This window comes from Cervus canadensis, chromosome 22 (genome assembly GCF_019320065.1).
Source record: "Cervus canadensis isolate Bull #8, Minnesota chromosome 22, ASM1932006v1, whole genome shotgun sequence".
Taxonomy (NCBI): Eukaryota; Metazoa; Chordata; class Mammalia; order Artiodactyla; family Cervidae; genus Cervus; species Cervus canadensis.
The window spans coordinates 15449431-15467649 of NC_057407.1; the positions used below are offsets into that span (position 1 = coordinate 15449431).

An 18219-nucleotide genomic window follows, 5' to 3' on the forward strand; every position below is an offset into this window, starting at 1 on the left:
TTTAAAAAACTTAATACAGGTGAATATTAATGAAATTCAAGGATAACTTCTAAGCATGAAGGCAATGAGGAAATCCTAAAGGGAAATACAGGTCAAGAACACAAAAATAGTTCTCTATAGAAAAAAATTAAAGTAAATAAAATCTTGCCATAAATCGGAGAAAGCCTCCATATAAAGCACAAAATAACTCATACAATCCACTGAGCAAAACAAAAAGCTCAAAAACAAGGGCTTAAATCACTTAAAATTATTTACAGAAGAAAACTACAAACAGCTAATAAATGAATTAAAAACTTCAACCACATTAGTAATTAATGAAAGGAAAGTTAAAGTGAGAAAAATATTTCACCTATGAATGTGTCAAAGTTATGTAAAATGATAGCTTTTTTGTGTGTGTTGGTCTAGATGTGACAGAATGCCTTTGTTCAGAGCTGGAAGAACCATGTGACATGTGGAGCTTTTAAAAGTCCTTGGCCCCTCATTTTATTCTACTAAAAAAATAGAAATGTGGGGATATTAATATGGAAGGGTGCTCTTTGGACTATTATTTATACTGGCAAAGGAAAAAAATAGAAGAAAGAAATGACGAACGTTTGGAGAATGAGCACACAGAGTAGAATATCATACAACCATTAAAATGGTGTTTTGGAAGAATATATGAGAAAATTTTGATGATATGTAACAAATACAGGATATAAAAGTCAATAAAAGCTTTGACAATTCGCTGAAAATAATGAGTATTAGACAAGAAAAAGAGAAAAGAAAGAATGGAGCTAAGGAGAAAAGGAAAGAAAAAGGAAAAAAAGGGGGAAGAAAAAAGGAAAAGGGAAGGAAAGGAGAGAGAGGAAAGAAATAAGGAAAAAGGCAGAAAAGGAGACAGAAGATGAAAGAATACTGACAGTCAGTCAGAAGGTATCTGGGTGGGCAACAACACAGATGTTCCTAGTTATCACTTCTGTGCAGTAAGACATCTTATTACTTTTATTTTCTCCTATATCCATCCATATTGTGGCAAACTCTTCACTGTGGCCCTAACCTTATTTTTATAACTGGGAAAAAAAAGACAATTTTTAAAAAATTCCATAAAGGATAGAAAATTCATCATGTTGTATACCTATCAGTCTGAAAAACAAACTGAACTCTGAGAATATCTGCAGACAAGAGGAGCTAAAATAATGAACTATACACTATGGAAATGGAGAAGGAAATGGCAGCCCACTCCAGTACTCTTGCCTGGAAAATCCCATGGACGGAGGAGCCAGGTAGGCTGCAGTCCATGGGGTCGCTAAGAGTCGGACACGACTGAGCGACTTCCCTTTCACTTTTCACTTTCATGCATTGGAGAAGGAAATGGCAACCCACTCCAGTGTTCTTGCCTGGAGAACCCCAGGGACAGGGGAGCCTGGTGGGCTTTCACCTATGGAGTCGCACAGAGTCGGACACGACTGAAGCGACTTAGCAGCAGCGGCAGCAGTACACTATGGAAAATAGTATAACGGTTTCTCAAAAACCTAAAAACAGTTGTCATATGATCAGCAATCCCTCTCCTGGCCATATATTCAGACAAAGCTATAACTCAGAAAGGTACACGAACCCCTATGTTCACAGCAGCGCTATTTACGATAGCCAAATACAGAAACAATCTAAATGCTCATCAACAGGTGAACAGGTCAAGAAGATGCGGTACAAACACACAATGGAACACTATATTCAGCCACAGAAAGAATGAGATCATGCCATTTTCAGCAACATGGATGGACCTACAGATTATCACACTGAGTGAAGTAAATCAGAAAGAGAAAGACAAATACCATGTGATATCGCTTACATGTGGAATATACAATATGACACAAGTGAACTTATCTACAAACCAGAAAGGGGGAAAGAGGGAGGGAGGGATGGATTGTGCGTTTGGAATGAGCAGATGCAAACTATTACATATAGAATGAATAAACAAGATCCTCCTGTATAGCACAGGGAACTATATTCAATATCCTGTGATAAACCATAATGGAAAAGACAATGGAAAAGAATATATATGTATAACTGAACCACGTTACTATACAGCAGAAATTAACACAGCATTGTAAATCCCCTATACTTCAGTAAAATATATTTTTTAAAAGAATAATAACCTATATTAATTGGCTATATTCCCAGTATGTCCAAACAATGGGTTAGCTTAGTTAACTCAGGGAGAAAAAATTAGTCCATGACTTTTGACTTGGTCACGTAAAGGACTGAAAAGTTTGCCTTTGCATCCTAAAGACCCATCACTGGGTTAGAGTAAAGGCAAAATCCAGTAAGCATCATGTCATCGCTCTCTCTGGAAATAGTCTACAAGCTAACAGAACTGCTTCTTCGGCCCTACATATCCTGACACGGATGGTGAATTCCTATCAGAGTTTTGGTAAATCAGAGCTGCTGCAGCAACAAAGCCCTCCCCACTTGCCCTCCATACACCCCAAAACCTGATATACTTTGGTTTTTTCCTGTCCTTAACTAGTAAGTGTGATATAATTTCAGTGTGATTACTTTACATCTCTTTAAAATGATCTAAAGAAAACACATACTTTCTTCAGTGTTAATGTTCAAGCATGAAGATATCCCAGTTTTAATTTGTCTTCACATCTCCGCTCACCTGACCCTACTTATTAACACGTCCATTCAAATATTAAGAGAAGAAATTTGGATTGTTTCTGTTCCTCTGCTAAAAATCATATGTGGGTACAGAGGTTAATAAAGATGCTCCAATGAGGCTTGAAGAATTCTGTTTCCTAAAGCAAAATTTGTTTTCAAGGATGAAGGGTGGAGGCTGAATCTGAATATATACACCCAAGCATCTTGTGTATTATGCCATATACAACTAGGAGCAGTAACTTAACAAAAAGTTCTTGGGTGAATTGTTTCTTTTATCCCTGCTATTCCTTTTTCCCATAATGGGAATTTATAAACAAGAGGTAATTAGAGTGCAAGATAGCACAGATCATATCTGCCAAATGACAAATCCCATTTACTTTTATGTATTATTTCTCCCATTAAGTCATCTGGGTTGACAAAATTCCCTTCCTTTTTAATAAGTTAAAGAAACAAACTGCTTCATATAGATACACACCTGTCATTAGGGTAAAAAACAAACAAACAGAAAACTAGCAGTGGCATCTGGGATATTTTACACATAATTTTACTAGTTACCTGGTTTTTGTTTTTGTACCACTAAGCTATAATCAAAATTGTTACTGTTATTAGGATAGTATATTTTAGATTGTTTTCAAATGACATGTTTTTAACCCTTGCAAAACCCATAATAATGTTAGGCATTTAGCAATCTCAAAGGGCATAGCCCTACTTTAAAATTTAAATCTATTTTAACTTCTATCACTTGAATATAACATACACTGAGTTGTTAGCTATTTTACAAATGTTGTTCCTTTTGGCATAGATAACTCTGTTTGAAGAATGTGGGAAAGAATTTCATGAGCCTAAATCTGCAGCTGACCTAAGTTTTTCTATCACCTTAGAGTTAAGACAGAGGTAATACCAGAGCTGGCAATATTTCCTTGAGTTCTTAATTTTTAAATTTCACAGACAAAAGAAATGGCAATGGCCTCTGAACAGGTCATTTTTTTTGACAGAACGGAAATGGGAAGAGATTCATAAATATTTTCAAAACTTCCCCAATATGGCACACTGTGACATGTGATCAATGGATCCTCATGCTTTTATATGTTACAGCGGGAACTTTCAGAAATGACTTACTGGGTTGTACATCTGATTGAACAACTGCTCAGCTTGCTACATTGCAAAGTTGGGGAGGCATTGAAGCACAGACAGGGAAAGAAGGAAAGATCCAGAAAAACAGCATTAGCTCAACAAATTCAGTGCATTTGCACAGACAAACTGGTGGTTAAAAAAGAAGAAATTTCAGTTTCTAAACATTCCACAGTGAAAGTGAGAGGCTCTAGGGAAATAGAAATGTTGATTTTGGCTCCTTTAAAAGAATAGCTGGAATAAGAAATTTAAGGTTTGTGTTACTTTCCCTTTCTCAAGTTAAATAACCCATGAAATAAAGAAAGCTGTCCACTTTTGATGATACATGAAGTGCTGGCCTCTAGCAATGAATCAGAAGAAGTGCTCTTGGCCAAGCCTGCAATTTATTACCTGAACTTCAAAGATGGTAATAATAAAAGATTAATTAAATCTTATCACTGAATTTATAGCTCTTCTTTTCTATTAACATAAGCTTGACTTTTCTATTCAGTCTAACTTTAGAAAAATATAGATTAGCAAACAGCAGGTTAGCAATAGCAAAATATCAGTAAGCAAGACATTACAGGATTAACAGTAAATGGGAAAAGAAAAGAATTAAGTCAGTAGGAAGATTAAAGGGAACCAAAATACAATATTACCCATTGTCTATTACCAGTTCCTATTAGTAGTTCATAATTTAAAAATACAGTTTTCAGTGTCTATCCTATTATGTTCCAAGTCCTTTAGAATCTGTAATGTCCTTCTATTTTGTGGAGAAGACATAAATGTTTGTGGATTTAAATGTACTAAATATTATTTTAAATAGCATCCTCAAATTATAGATCTTAAATATCTGCATCAATAATTTGGGACTCAATGTCAAGGGGTAGAAGGTGAAACACTGTAAGCTTTAAGCCAAGACATTCCTTTGAAGAGCAAGAATTTATTTTTCTTCAACTTTGATGAAGTAAATGATAATTTTACTGCAGTTTTAAAAAATACCTTCCTCAAAGATGATATTAATTGGAAAATTACTTAAATAACATAAATCATAGCATTCTGAAATGCTATTGCTTCTCAAATGATTTCTAGTCATATAAGATAAATTTACATCTACATATCGAACACTAAATACTCACTAATATGAGTAAAGATTTCCTTACAAGTGAAGCTCCAACAACAAAGTTGGAGTTCATCGACAAAACTGGAAAGATGGGGAAGGAACAAATATATCCTGATAACCTTGCTGCCTGACAATGAGATAGTTATCTGTAGACACAGGGTGGTTATAAGGGTCACAGTGCTCACAGGCCTTTGGCAGCTGCCTTGAGTTTGAAATCTGGCTGACCAGGTGTGTGGAGCTGTTTTTAAGAGGTGGGGTGGAATGTGTAAGAAGTTCCTTTTCTGCCTTTAGTAACCATTTTCAACACAAACTATTTGGAAATGTCTTAAATTGACATAGTGCAGTAAAGAGTTAAAAGCAACTATGTGTATGAATGTCCTCCACAAACTTTTCTGTTAAAAACTCATCTTAACCAATTTCTAGCATTGTTTATAAGACAAAAGCAGATTTAAATCACAATTTGGATTCCACTGTCACTAGCAGACAAGGTTTCTGTTCAGCTAAACACATCACCGATGTTGTATAGATTTTATGGCAAAAATACCTGAGTGCTCACAAATCTTGAGCAAAACTCCACTGGGAACTCATGGTTTATTTATGACATAATAAAACTATTATGTTTTCAGCTTTCATTTAGTAACCCTTTATATTTTATTCACAAGTCACATACCCTTTTATTTAAAAGGAGGCCCAGACACTCCTTAAGCTTTTATAGCTGCTTATTTTTCCATGAGTAAATGATGTGTTTTCTATGTATATTCACAAATTTTTGGCTTATATTTTCAAATATTTCATATAGACTTCAATTCTTTTTAAGATGATGGGTACGGAATTATTTATTAGCAGAAATTAAAGGCTACTAGAAAAAGTATTTTAAACTTTTGAATTTAGTTGATGTAGAGGGCCAAAAATAACAAAATAATTACTGCAGGTTAGGTTTAAAAATATTTATATTATAATTACCTTATTTAATCTCACTGTACTATGCATGTAGGAGATAATATAAGACATGTATATACTTAGAAATAAATTATCTTTTCATAAATTAAATAGGTCCTTTACAGCAAGATAACCATATTTGTTACTTTAATCCTGGTGATGTGGCAGAATGCTAAACTGTTGTCAGGAATAATACTAAAATATTTATCAGATTTGATCTACAAATTTCAATATACGTTGTCTATCTGAAAGTCTAAGGAAATCACATGCTTTCACTGACTTTGCAGCTTAACTATAACTATGTTGAAAGACACTAAATTGAATTGTCAGATGTTCATCTATTAAACTACCTAAGTCATATTCATGGAAACTAGGAACATCAATACATGAACCTCTTACTTTTTAGAGGATTTCCAGTTCCATAGATGCCTTACACTAAAAGGGAGAGGGTCAAGTATGTGTCTGCAGACATAGTATACGGGATGCCCTCAACTCCATAACGGTTCCTCAGAGTTAACGAAAGGCAGTTTTCATGCCCAGGTGTAGTGGCAGTCCTCCTTCAGGACCTAGCATACTTCAGCGAGGTGAGATGACTCAAAGACCACCACAAGGAGCCAACAAAATTCTCTCACAGAGTTATCATGGGGTCTGCTTTATGATCACAAAAATGTTCATTATATAAAAAGGACCTTTCATAAGCTCATTTCTTGATATGTATATACATGCATAACATACTGCAGAACACATTCATATATGTGTCAAGAATATATATCATACACCCAAAGCACAAATAGCCAAGTCAATCACCATTTAAACACCCTCAAAGGGGCAATTTAAAGTCTATTTATTTCTTGAGATTTCTGCTTAAATAGACTTCACTTTTAAAAAGTGAGATGATGAGTGGATTAGGAAATAGACTTTGTAATAAAAAGATTTTCTGGCTCTTTTGTTGTAGAGATTTGATCCATATATTTATCTTTTTCTGTATTACTAAGGGGACTTGATTAGTGTGGAATCTCTGACAGTTTCCTAAAATTCTATGATGAAGTGAACACAGAATAATCACATTTCAGTTATACATTGCCTCATGCATATGAAATAGTATATTAAATTTTAAAATATCCAGAATAATTTCTCCACAGATATATGATGCTTTCACATCCCTATTATCCATATCATATATTTTTATAACTTTAGCAAATAAATCCCCATTTCAGTGTGCTATGAATTATACATAGTCACATTTTATTATATGGTTTGTTTGTTTAGATTCTTATCATCTCTTCTGAATAAGTTTATAAGTTGTCAAAGGGAAACAAAATGCTTAAACTCATAATGTTATGAGTTTTACGTGAACAATGAATGCAGACGTACCAAACAACACAAGGAAAAAGTCAAAGGAACGATGCATGACTGGAAATGTACTCCACAAAAATGTCGAGTTCAGAGAAAACATGTTAATGCTGCAATGCAAAGACCCTGTTTTCTTTACTGAAACCTTCAACATATAAACTTGCTTAAACATTAAGGCCATTTCTGGTCAAGTATAAATAGTCAATCCATAGAACTTCCAAGGATTTGACTATTTTCACAAACTTCTAGAAATTTAACATGGTTGGGTAAACTTCTGCCAAGTCCCCTCTCCCCCAAAATTGACCTGCTTCTGAAAAGTAGTAAAAGTTTATCAATGTATAACAGGGCTCCTGGATTCTTTGACTTATTGAAAACATTTACTGTAAAACATTTATCTTTCTTTACGGTTGAGATTTGCCAAGAGAGTAATGGCTGATCTTTATAATGTTTTTCACTTCTACTACTATTGTCATCTATTTCTCAAGCTTTTTTTTTTTTTTTGCCCCAGACAGGAAACCTAAGATAACTTTTCATGTTCAGAGACAGATCTGATGCAGACTTCTTAGGAATAAAGATTGCTTAATTAATCCTTTTATCAGCAGATGACAAACGATAAGGGGTTTCTATTTTTTGAAAAATGTCTCTTCCTTTCCTATTTTATCAATTAATTATAAAATGAGTATTTTTTTTCTTAGATATCACTTACCTTTTTTAACTGTGCTTCCAATTTGCTACATTCTTCTTTCTTTTGTTCAATGGCTATTTCTAGAGATTTTAATTTGGAGTCCCTTTTCAGCCCTGCTGAGGCTAATGAAGATGCATGTTCCTTGAGGTCAATTAAACTAGACTGAAAGGAAAAGAATACTCGTAAGTAAAACAGTGTAATTTCTACTAGCAGTGTCTTCAATTTTAATATACTGGTTCCATACATAGCAATAAAGTGTGCATTAGACAGAGAGGGTAAATAAGTCTTACTTAGGTAACAACAGTCGACTCTGGCCAAATTAAAGTTGGCCAGTTTATAGAAGTGAGCAGGATCTAATTGCAGTAGAATCAAATGTGACCAAATGGCCTGGTCAGTAAATGCATGTTTCATGTCTCAAAGTTATGCTAGTGATCTGAGTCCCAAGGCAGTCTTTACACATCATAGGAAACAGACACCCTGAACCTTCCGTTTATTGCTGCTGTCAGGTGGTGCAGCATCTAAAAAAATATGAAAGAAAATACCAACTCTAATGCTTTTCTCCCCCAAAAGGGCAAATCATGTATAAAAGAAGAACCCTCGTCTTTATCAAATTCCATTTCTTTAGCAGAAAAATGACCAATGTTATTTCAAACATCTCCCATAGAATCAAAGGTAAATTTATTTAAAAATCCAGAGGGAACATTATGTCCTAGTCCTTTGCAAAATCAGATTCAGGAATATAAAGAATCCCCCCAACTCAGACACGGGGTTACCCAAGTTGTTCCAGAAACCAAGAGGTTCCCTGTATAGTACAAATTCCAAAAGGTAAAGAAATAACACTTGCATGTATCAGAGTATACAACTTTGCTACCTAGGAGGGCATGGTCCACCAGCAAACATGAAATGGTTAGCAACATCTAACTATGTGACTAAAATGTTCAGCTTCCACCCAAAACTGGACATGATACATTTCTTTTATATCCATCTGCAAGGCCTAGGAAGACACAAAGCGAACAGCAGTTTCTTAGTAACTGATGTGATCTAGGACTTTACTGCACCATGAGCACTGGAATAACGATACTGGTGACGATACCACCACAATCACCCAGCAAGCAATGCAAGTTCTAACAACTCTCTGAGTGACAGGTTAGCCATTCTCATTTTTCAGGTCAGGAAACTGAAGCTCACGTGAGGTCTTATCTTCAGCAAGGTTCTTAAGCCATTAATGCGAGATATATGTCTCAAACCCAGGTTTCCAACTCCAGTTTCAGTGGCATTTATCATGTAACTTCCACAGAAATAACAAAGGACCTTATAATCCTGGTGGGCTCAGATGGCAAAGAAACTGCCTGCAATGTGGAAGACCTGGGTTCGATCCCTGGATTGGGAAGATCCCCTGGAGGCGGGCATGGCAACCCACTCCAGTATTCTTGCCTGGAGAATCCCTTGGACAGAGGAACCTGGTGGGCTACAGTCGATGGGGTTACAAAGAGTCGGACAAGACCGAGCAACTAAGCACCATATAATCCACATACTTTGTCATGGTGAAAACTATGATAACCCCAACTAAATTATAAGCTCCATGCTAGTAAAAATTGTTTGCCTTTATAAATTTTAAACTGCCAGGTGTAATATTAATAACTCTATGTGTCAACTTAGCTAGGCCATAGTCTCCAGTTACTCAAACACTGATCTAAGTGTTATTGTAGAGATATTTTGAAGATGTGACTAACATCTACAATGAATTCACTTTAAGTAAAGGATATTATTCTTCATAATCTGGGTGGGCCTGATCCTATCAGCTGAAAGGTCTTAAAAGTAGAACTAGGTTTCCTTCAGACAGAAGAAATTCCTCCTGTGGCCTGAAGCATTAGCTCCTGTCTGAGAGTTTCTAGCCCACCCTGCCTGATGGCCTTCTGTGTGAATTTTGGACTTCCTTAGCCAGCCCCCATAACTATGTAAGTCAATTCCTTGCAATAAATTTTTTAATATGATTAAATTTCTTAATGCAGCTCTGTTTTTCTGATGGAAGCTTGACTGACACACTAAGCCCAGTGGCAGCCACATTATTATACAGGAACAATAAACGTGTGCAGAAATGCCTGTCTGAAATTCATACAATGTAACCAGTGTTTACAAAATTATTTTCATTTAAAGTTTACACTCTACCAAGTCATCAAAATCTCTTTTCAACTAGAAGCACATATAAACATACATATTGCTTTTAGGGTACAAACACAGGAATAACATTTGCAATCCGTAAAGAAAGCTGTAAATGAGACAGAAGCTTCAGTGCCTTTCTTTCATACTAACTATAGAACTACAGACTCTGCAGCTTTTATATTCTTTATATATCAAAGAATGATAATCTTATCAAAGAAATAACCTCTTCTCTAAAAACCAGTGAACTTAAATTTTAGAGAACATAAATTTTGCTTCTAAGCTTCCACTAAATTTCCTATTACTGATCAATTCTTTCCTTCTTGGACTCCTAATTTAGACAGTACTTTAATCTGTTTCAGGTCAGTTCAGTCACTCAGTCATGTCTGACTCTTTGCAACCCCATGGACTGCAGCACACCAGGCTTCCCTGTCCATCATCAACTCCCGGAGCTTACTTAAACTCATGTCCATCAAGTTGACGATGTGATCCAACCATCTCATCCTCTGTTGCCCGATTCTCCTCCTGCCTTCAATCTTTCTCAGCCTCAGGGTCTTTTCAAATAAGTCAGTTCTTCGCATTAGATGGCCGAAGTATTGGAGTTTCAGCTTTAGCATCAGTCTTTCCAATGAATATTCAGGACTGATTTCCTTTAGGATGGACTGGTTGGATCTCCTTGCAGTCCAAGGGACTCTCAAGAGTTTTCTACAACACCACAGTTCAAAAGCATCAATTCTTCGGTGCTCAGCTCTCTTTATAGTCCAATTCTCACATCCATACATGACTACTGGAAAAATCATGTCTTTGACTAGACGGACCTTTGTTGGCAAAGTAATGTCTCTGCTTTTTAATATAGTGTCTGGGTTGGTCATAGCTTTTCTCCCAAGGAGCAAGCATCTTTTAATTTCATGGCTGCAGTCACCATTTGCACTCTCCTCTTTCACTTTCATCAAGAGGCTCTTTAGTTCTTCTTTGCTTTCTGCCATAAGGGTAGTGTCGTCCTCATACCTGAGGTTATTGATATTTCTTCCAGCAATCTTGATTCCAGCTTGTGCTTTATCCAGCCCGGCATTTCACATGATGTACTCTGTATATAAGTTAAATAAGCCGGGTGACAAGATACAGCCTTGATGTACTCCTTTTCCAATTTAGAACCAGTCTGTTGTTCTATGCCCCGTTCTGTTACTTCTTGACCTGCATACAGGTTTCCCAGGAGGCAGGTCAGGTGGTCTGGTATTCCCATCTCTTGAAGAATTTTCCACAGTTTGTCATGATCTACATGGTCAAAAGCTTTGGTATAGTCAATAAACAGCAGTAGATGTTTTTCTGAAACTCTCTTGCTTTTTCGATGATCCAGTGGATGTTGGTAATTTGATCTCTGGTTCCTCTGCCTTTTCTAAATCCAGCTTGAACATCTGGAAGTTCACAGTTCACATACTGTTGAAGCCTGGCTTGGAGAATTTTAAGCACTACTTTGCTAGCATGTGAAATGAGTTCAATTGTGTGGTAGTTTGAGCATGCTTTGGCATTGCCTTTCTTTGGGATTGGAATGAAAACTGACCTTTTCTGGTCCTGTGGCCACTGCTGAGTTTTCCATATTTGCTGGCATATTGAGTGCAGCACTTTTGCAGCATCATATTTTAGGATTTGAAATAGCTCAACTAGAATTCCATCACCTCCACTAGCTTTGTTCATGGTAGCGCTTCCTAAGGCCCACTTGACTTCATATCAGGTTTAAAATTACCAAAATCCAAGGGCTGAAGTGACACTCTGGAGCTGGGAAATTAGCAACTATGCTGGGATACAATCCAACAGGGCAAAAGAACAAACGTGTCATAAAGGAGATAAACATGTTCTGCAGACAAAATGAAGTGTACAATTGTGGACTACGGCATATATCTCAAGGTTTTGGAGACTGAAGAAAAGAATGTGCACGTTACTGCTTCTCACACTTCACCAAAGCACTGCTAAGTAAACTGAAGGGGTTATAGGTATCCCTCAGTACATGGATACTTTTCATAACCGCCACACAGAAATTTCTTTAAAGCAGGTTGTTTTACATTATAAATGCAGATGAGATTTGTATTCTATATCCATGTTTGCACTAGCATTAAAATACTGTTTCAGACTGAGCAGCCAAAACCTTTTCCTATGGGCCCAGCATGGTACCACATCTCCTAACCTGGGGGTATCAACTGATTCATTTGAGAATTGTAGATGAATGCATAGCACCCAACACAAGGATTAGTACCTAACAGGCCCTCAGTAAATTGGAGCTATTGTTATTATTGTCAGTGCTTTTGTTGTTCTTGTTATCTTAAACAAGAGATCATGAGATCCTCCAAGCCATGTGAATATGGCAAGACAGCAAGAAAACTCAAGGAATTACATTATATGTGGTTATTATAGTACAGAAGATATGCACAGAGCATCACCAGAAGAAGGGAGTTACAGTAAATACTGTTCTGTAAGTTCAGAGAGCTTTATAAAGCAAAGGTAACTAGATCCCCCAAGTCTTCACACAGTCCCTCAAACTAAGTCTCTAGTCTGTCTCAGCTACATGGATATGGGTTGATGAGGACTACTCATGTGGTTCACTTGTTTTTCCAGACTCACCTCTTTTTCAGTCAGTTCAGCTTGTAAAGCATTGACCTTCTCTTTCAGGTCTTTGTTTTCTTTTCGGAATGATTCTATCTCTTCTAGTCTTTCCCGATCATCTCTCTCCCTTTGTTCTTTCAAACGCTCAATTATTCTTTCCTGTGAGGCAAATGCCCAATTAAAGAAAAAAACAGTGAGATTCTATCAGTGTGCGTGCCAAGGCATGCTACAGGATGAAATAAGAAGCAATACAGATAAGACGTGCTCCTATGTGTATTGGACTCAACATACACAAGGTATTCAAAATTGGGTTTGTGAAGAGAGGTTGTGTAGAACAGTATTTGGGAAAGACAGTCAACCACAGCTTTCAGCTTGTTAATCAAAGTTAGTACCACAGGGTTAACATGGACCTCAATGCTCAAGTTCATGGTGGCACCAGGAATTTCCAAGAGCAATTCCAGAAGAATGAGGTTCAGGCACCAAAACCCAAAGCCTTGTATAAGGAAAGGGAAGACACAGAACCAAACTCTTGGATTAACCCTCTTTGCTTGGCTTTCCCATCTGATGTCAAATAAACTTCCATGATTTCTGAAGACTCTTTTTGTGAGAAAGAGGATCAGAGAGGGGCAGGACCTAGACCCTCAAGGACATAAGGCTGAACTCACAGTGAGAACTTGATATAAAATAAGGATTAAGTTCATTATGTAAGTGATTTTCCAATGTATCTGGAGGTGTTTATTCACTTCCATGTTTTTTTCCAACGATTTCTTGGCCATCAGTAGAGACTCAAAAACATTGCTAGAGTTTCTTAGAGCTATCTGAGGTACTGTCTCCTGGGCTACAGTCCTCATTTTGCCACAAATAATACTTAACTCATGACTCTCAAAAGGGAAAAAGAAAAGAAAAGAAAACACTGTTAGAATTTGAGCAAAGTTCAGACAGTTTTTTATTTTTTTTTTCTAATTTATTTTTTTTTATTAGTTGGAGGCTAGTTACTTCACAACATCAGTGGGTTTTGTCATACATTGATATGAATCAGCCACAGATTTACACGTATTCCCCATCCCGATCCCCCCTCCCACCTCCCTCTCCACCCGATTCCTCTGGGTCTTCCCAGTGCACCAGGCCCGAGCACTTGTCTCATGCATCCCACCTGGGCTGGTGATCTGTTTCACCATAGATAGTATACATGCTGTTCTTTTGAAACATCCCACCCTCACCTTCTCCCACAGAGTTCAAAAGTCTGTTCTGTATTTCTGTGTCTCTTTTTCTGTTTTGCATATAGGGTTATCGTTACCATCTTTCTAAATTCCATATATATGTGTTAGTATGCTGTAATGTTCTTTCTCTTTCTGGCTTACTTCACTCTGTATAAGGGGCTCCAGTTTCATCCATCTCATTAGGACTGGTTCAAATGAATTCTTTTTAATGGCTGAGTAATATTCCATGGTGTATATGTACCACAGCTTCCTTATCCATTCATCTGCTGATGGGCATCTAGGTTGCTTCCATGTCCTGGCTATTATAAACAGTGCTGTGATGAACATTGGGGTGCACGTGTCTCTTTCAGATCTGGTTTCCTCAGTGTGTAGTTTTCTTTAGTAAGAGGTCACTACTGCTAGGCACTGTGATAGCTTCTCACCCAGTCCTCATCACACCTGTACGATCTGAACCAGGACTACTGGTAACAGAGTGGTGGGGAGGAAAGCCAGGCTGAGAGAGGTCAGTTGACTCACCCAAGGTGACCCAGCTCAGAAACAGAAGGCCCACCCTGACACCCAGGGCTGTCTGAGTCTTAGCCACATGCAAGAGAACACACAGCCACAAACACAAGCCATTCAAGGAGATGTGAGTACCTGAGTGCCCTTGAGTTTTATGTCTCAATAAAAACATTACTCTGGTAGATATATTTTCAAAAAGGATGAAATCTTTCTGATACCAAAATAAGAACCTTTTTTTTTTTAAAGGAAAATTCTGCTCAGGTAAAATCTGAGTTAGGCTTCTGAAACTTGTGTCAAATTACCCAACACCTCTTTGGATTTTCTTCTAGATGGTCATGTTAAAAATTTTTGGTGCAAAAATGCTTCTTAAGAATACTCTGAAATTCCCTGGTGGTCCAGTGGTTAAGGATCTGCCTGCCAATGCAGGGGACACGGGTTTGATCCCTGATCCAGGAAGCTCCCATGTGCTATGAGGCAACTAAGCCCATATACCACAACTACTGAAGCCTACTCACCCTAGAACCCATGCTCTGCAACAAGAGAAGCCACCACAGTGAGAAGCATGTGCATCGCAACTAAAGCAATCTCCAATCACTGCAACTAGAGAAAGCCCATGTGCAGCAATGATGACACACCACAGCCAAAAACTAATATTAAATTTAAAAAAAGCATATTGTTATTTATATTCTTATTAGTATACAGTACAAGACAAACCCTGATACATAAGACAACTATAATTATAAAATACACAGTTTTTAAAAATACAGTGTTTAATGTAGAGGGAAGTTAGTTTGAACACTTAGCCTATGATTTAAGATCCCCCAGGGAAGTACTTAGGCTTCCCTGGTGGCCGAGATGGGAAAGAATCTGCCTACAATGCAGGAGACCTGGGTTCGATCCCAGGATTGGAAAGATCCCCTGGAGGAGGGAATGATAACCCACTCCAGTACTCTTACCTGGAGAATCCCCATGGACAGAGGGGCCTGGTGGGCTATAGTTCATAGTGTCACAAAGAGTTGGACACGACTGAGTGACTTAGCACAGCACGGCACGGCACAGGGAAGCAACTGTTCTAACTCAATGACAATGATTTACACGTCTAATGCTTTCAAGGGGGGAAAAATATCACTGTTGTTTTTAATTATTTAAAAATACCTTAAAATGAAATGTATTATTACAACAGTGTGGGTTGAAATGGCATAAATGATCCTATTAATTGTCTGTATTTGTTTCTTCTTGATTTCATTACTGTCCTATTTTACTCATCTGTGCTATGGGGGAGTGGATGACTACGTGATCAACGGAAGGAGGAAACGGCCTCAGCACACAGTAAATCTCTCAAGGACTTTTAACAATTTCAGCAATTGAGCCTACACTGCCTTTGGCCTGCACTTACTGCCAAAGCCTCACAACTGGTCACCCAGTGAGCAGACCCTCTCCATCTGGTCACTTCCACCCCATAGTGTTGGAGTGACATTTTTAAAGCCCCAAACTGACCATGTGGTGGCTTAGTCACTAAGTCCTGTCCAACACATGTAACCTCAAGGACTGTGGCCCGCCAGGCTCCTTGGTCCATGGGATTTCCCAGGCAAGAATACTGGAGTGAGTTACAATTTCCCCCTCCAGGGGATCTTCCCAACCCAGGGATCAAACCTGGGTCTCCTTTACTGACTGAGTCACAAGGGAAGCCCTGACCAAACTGGCCATGTCAACTCATTATTTAGAAACTTTCCCAGGAATCACTCTGGCCAGAACACGTTGCATTTATTCCCACTAGACACGCTTATTGCATGATCACTCTCTCAGCCTAGCTTTCCAAAGGGCAACACTCAAATCTTACAATTCTCTTAACTCAGGCCTGAGCAAATCGCCTGGCATACAACAGGCAATTAAAAAGGCTGAGGGAAGGAACAAGAATTCAAATTAGGGGTCATCATGTCTTCAAAAGAAGGGAAATAAAATTAAGTATGCATGTTAACATCCAAAAGGTGTCAGGGTCATTTGGAAATGAGGTTGATCTGCTTTAAGCACTTGTACTATTGACTGGGCATTGATGACAAAGCAAATCATCAAGAAGTTTAATGTTTTTAAGTGTTATTGATGATTCAATACTACAAAATAATTCTCCGTCAATCACAAAACTAATTTAACCATCAGCCGTGCAGGGCCAGATGTCAAAAATATGTGTTAAAAGGCCCTAATATGTCATGATCTACTTGATTAACAGCTAACTTGCAGAAATTCCAACAATGTGTTCTTGTTTTAGTCTTATTTGCATTGGCAAGTGTTCCTTATGCACCCATCTGGCTGTGCACAGGTCTAATCTACTTGCGCTTTATCACTGGATGGGAACTGCACAGCAGTGGCCTCCAGCTCGGCTATCTGGCTGTCTCAACTGCTTATCTGCCATGTGGCTTTATAAATACTGGGGGCTCCATGAGCTTCTGTGTGTCAGTCCTGGAGCTAAGTCATACTCAATCTTAACTCACTAAGGGGCATTATTATTACTATTTTTTTTTTACACACAGCATATCTGAATAAGTTCTAGGAAATTAAAAGGAATAATACATTCCCTGGGATGAATTAATAATAATCCAAGTGAAAAGGTGACTAGTGCCTAATGGGTTCTATTCATCAGCCAAAAGACAGCAAAAAATTAAATATTCTTATAAGTCCATGATTTCCAATTAATCGTTTTCTTTTTTTGCACCATGTCTTGCTGCAGAGGATCTGTCAATTTATACTGTGGATAAAAATGGAACTTGTGAGGGAAAGGTCACTGGAAGAGATTGTACTGTCAAACACAAAGACCAGAACATTTGAGTGTTAGTCCCATTCCATCACCCATGAGCTGAGCAGCCTTGGGATAACCCAAGGGAGGCAACTAAGTCCCAACCAAGGGCCAGCTTAGGGTACAAGCGGCTTCCCAGAGGGCTGCGTTGAGAAGTTAATGTGCCATGGTTGATTAATGACTTCTACCCAGGGCCCAGAATAGACACTGGACCAGAATAAAACAGTGCTGCACAGGTCCCAAATTTTCTTTTCTGGGCATGTCATTTCACCTCACTGAACCCAATTCCCATCTTTAAAATGAAAGAGCATGGATTTACTGTTTCTCAAAGTATGGCCTTCCAAACATTTGCATCAGAATCATTGGGCATCCTTGTTAAATCAAAGATTCCTGGGCCCCACGGCAGAGCACAGAATCAGAATCACTAGGACATGGGACCCAGGGAACTATATTTTAAGAAGTTTTCTTGATTAGTGGTCCCCAATATTTTTGGCAGGGACCAGTTTCATGGAAGACAATTTTTCCATGTACTGAGGCGGGGGTGGGGGCGATGGTTTCAGGATGATTCAAGCTCATTACATTTACTGTGCACTTTATTTCTATTATTATATCAGCTCCACCTCAGATCATCAGGCATTAGATCCCAGAGGTTGGGGACCCCTGCTCTAGAAGACAAGATTATTTTGGATACATATAGAAGTGTGATATCCACTGGAATATAAACACTTAAAAATAAATCTACTATTCTTTATCCCCTGACAGGGAAATTTTCCAGTTCCTATCAAATTGCTTTGTCCTTTTTTCAAATACATTGATGCTCTGATTTTTGGCACCTTTTGAAAATTCCCTCTGTGTTTGCATTTATTCTTAATCAGGTAAAAGGCTAAAAGTTAGATGCATATAGGGTTTGGAAACCAATAGCTCACTGACCAAAGCTGCCCCACAGAGCTATTTTGTTCAACTTGAGCATCATATTTTAAAATCTGAACTCGAACATTTTGAGGTAAGTCAACAATGCTCCAGCTTGTCATAGTCACCAGCAGTCCGAACTGCTTAACACCAAACCCACTTCACTCATTTTTTTTTTTTTTGCTCCTTC

General features: G+C 37.9%; 1 protein-coding gene across 1 annotated transcript in view; it reads right to left on the reverse strand.

Moving 5' to 3' along the window:
• The window catches only part of ERC2 (ELKS/RAB6-interacting/CAST family member 2), a 999532-nt gene that overhangs the window by 516465 nt on the left and 464848 nt on the right, over positions 1-18219 (reverse strand). The window contains exons 11-13 of the mRNA XM_043441970.1: positions 12627-12767; positions 7872-8012; positions 3760-3795 (exon numbers count right to left, since the gene is read on the reverse strand). Coding sequence (XP_043297905.1) covers positions 3760-3795; positions 7872-8012; positions 12627-12767 — 318 coding nt within the window. The remainder of the gene's footprint in view (positions 1-3759; positions 3796-7871; positions 8013-12626; positions 12768-18219) is intronic.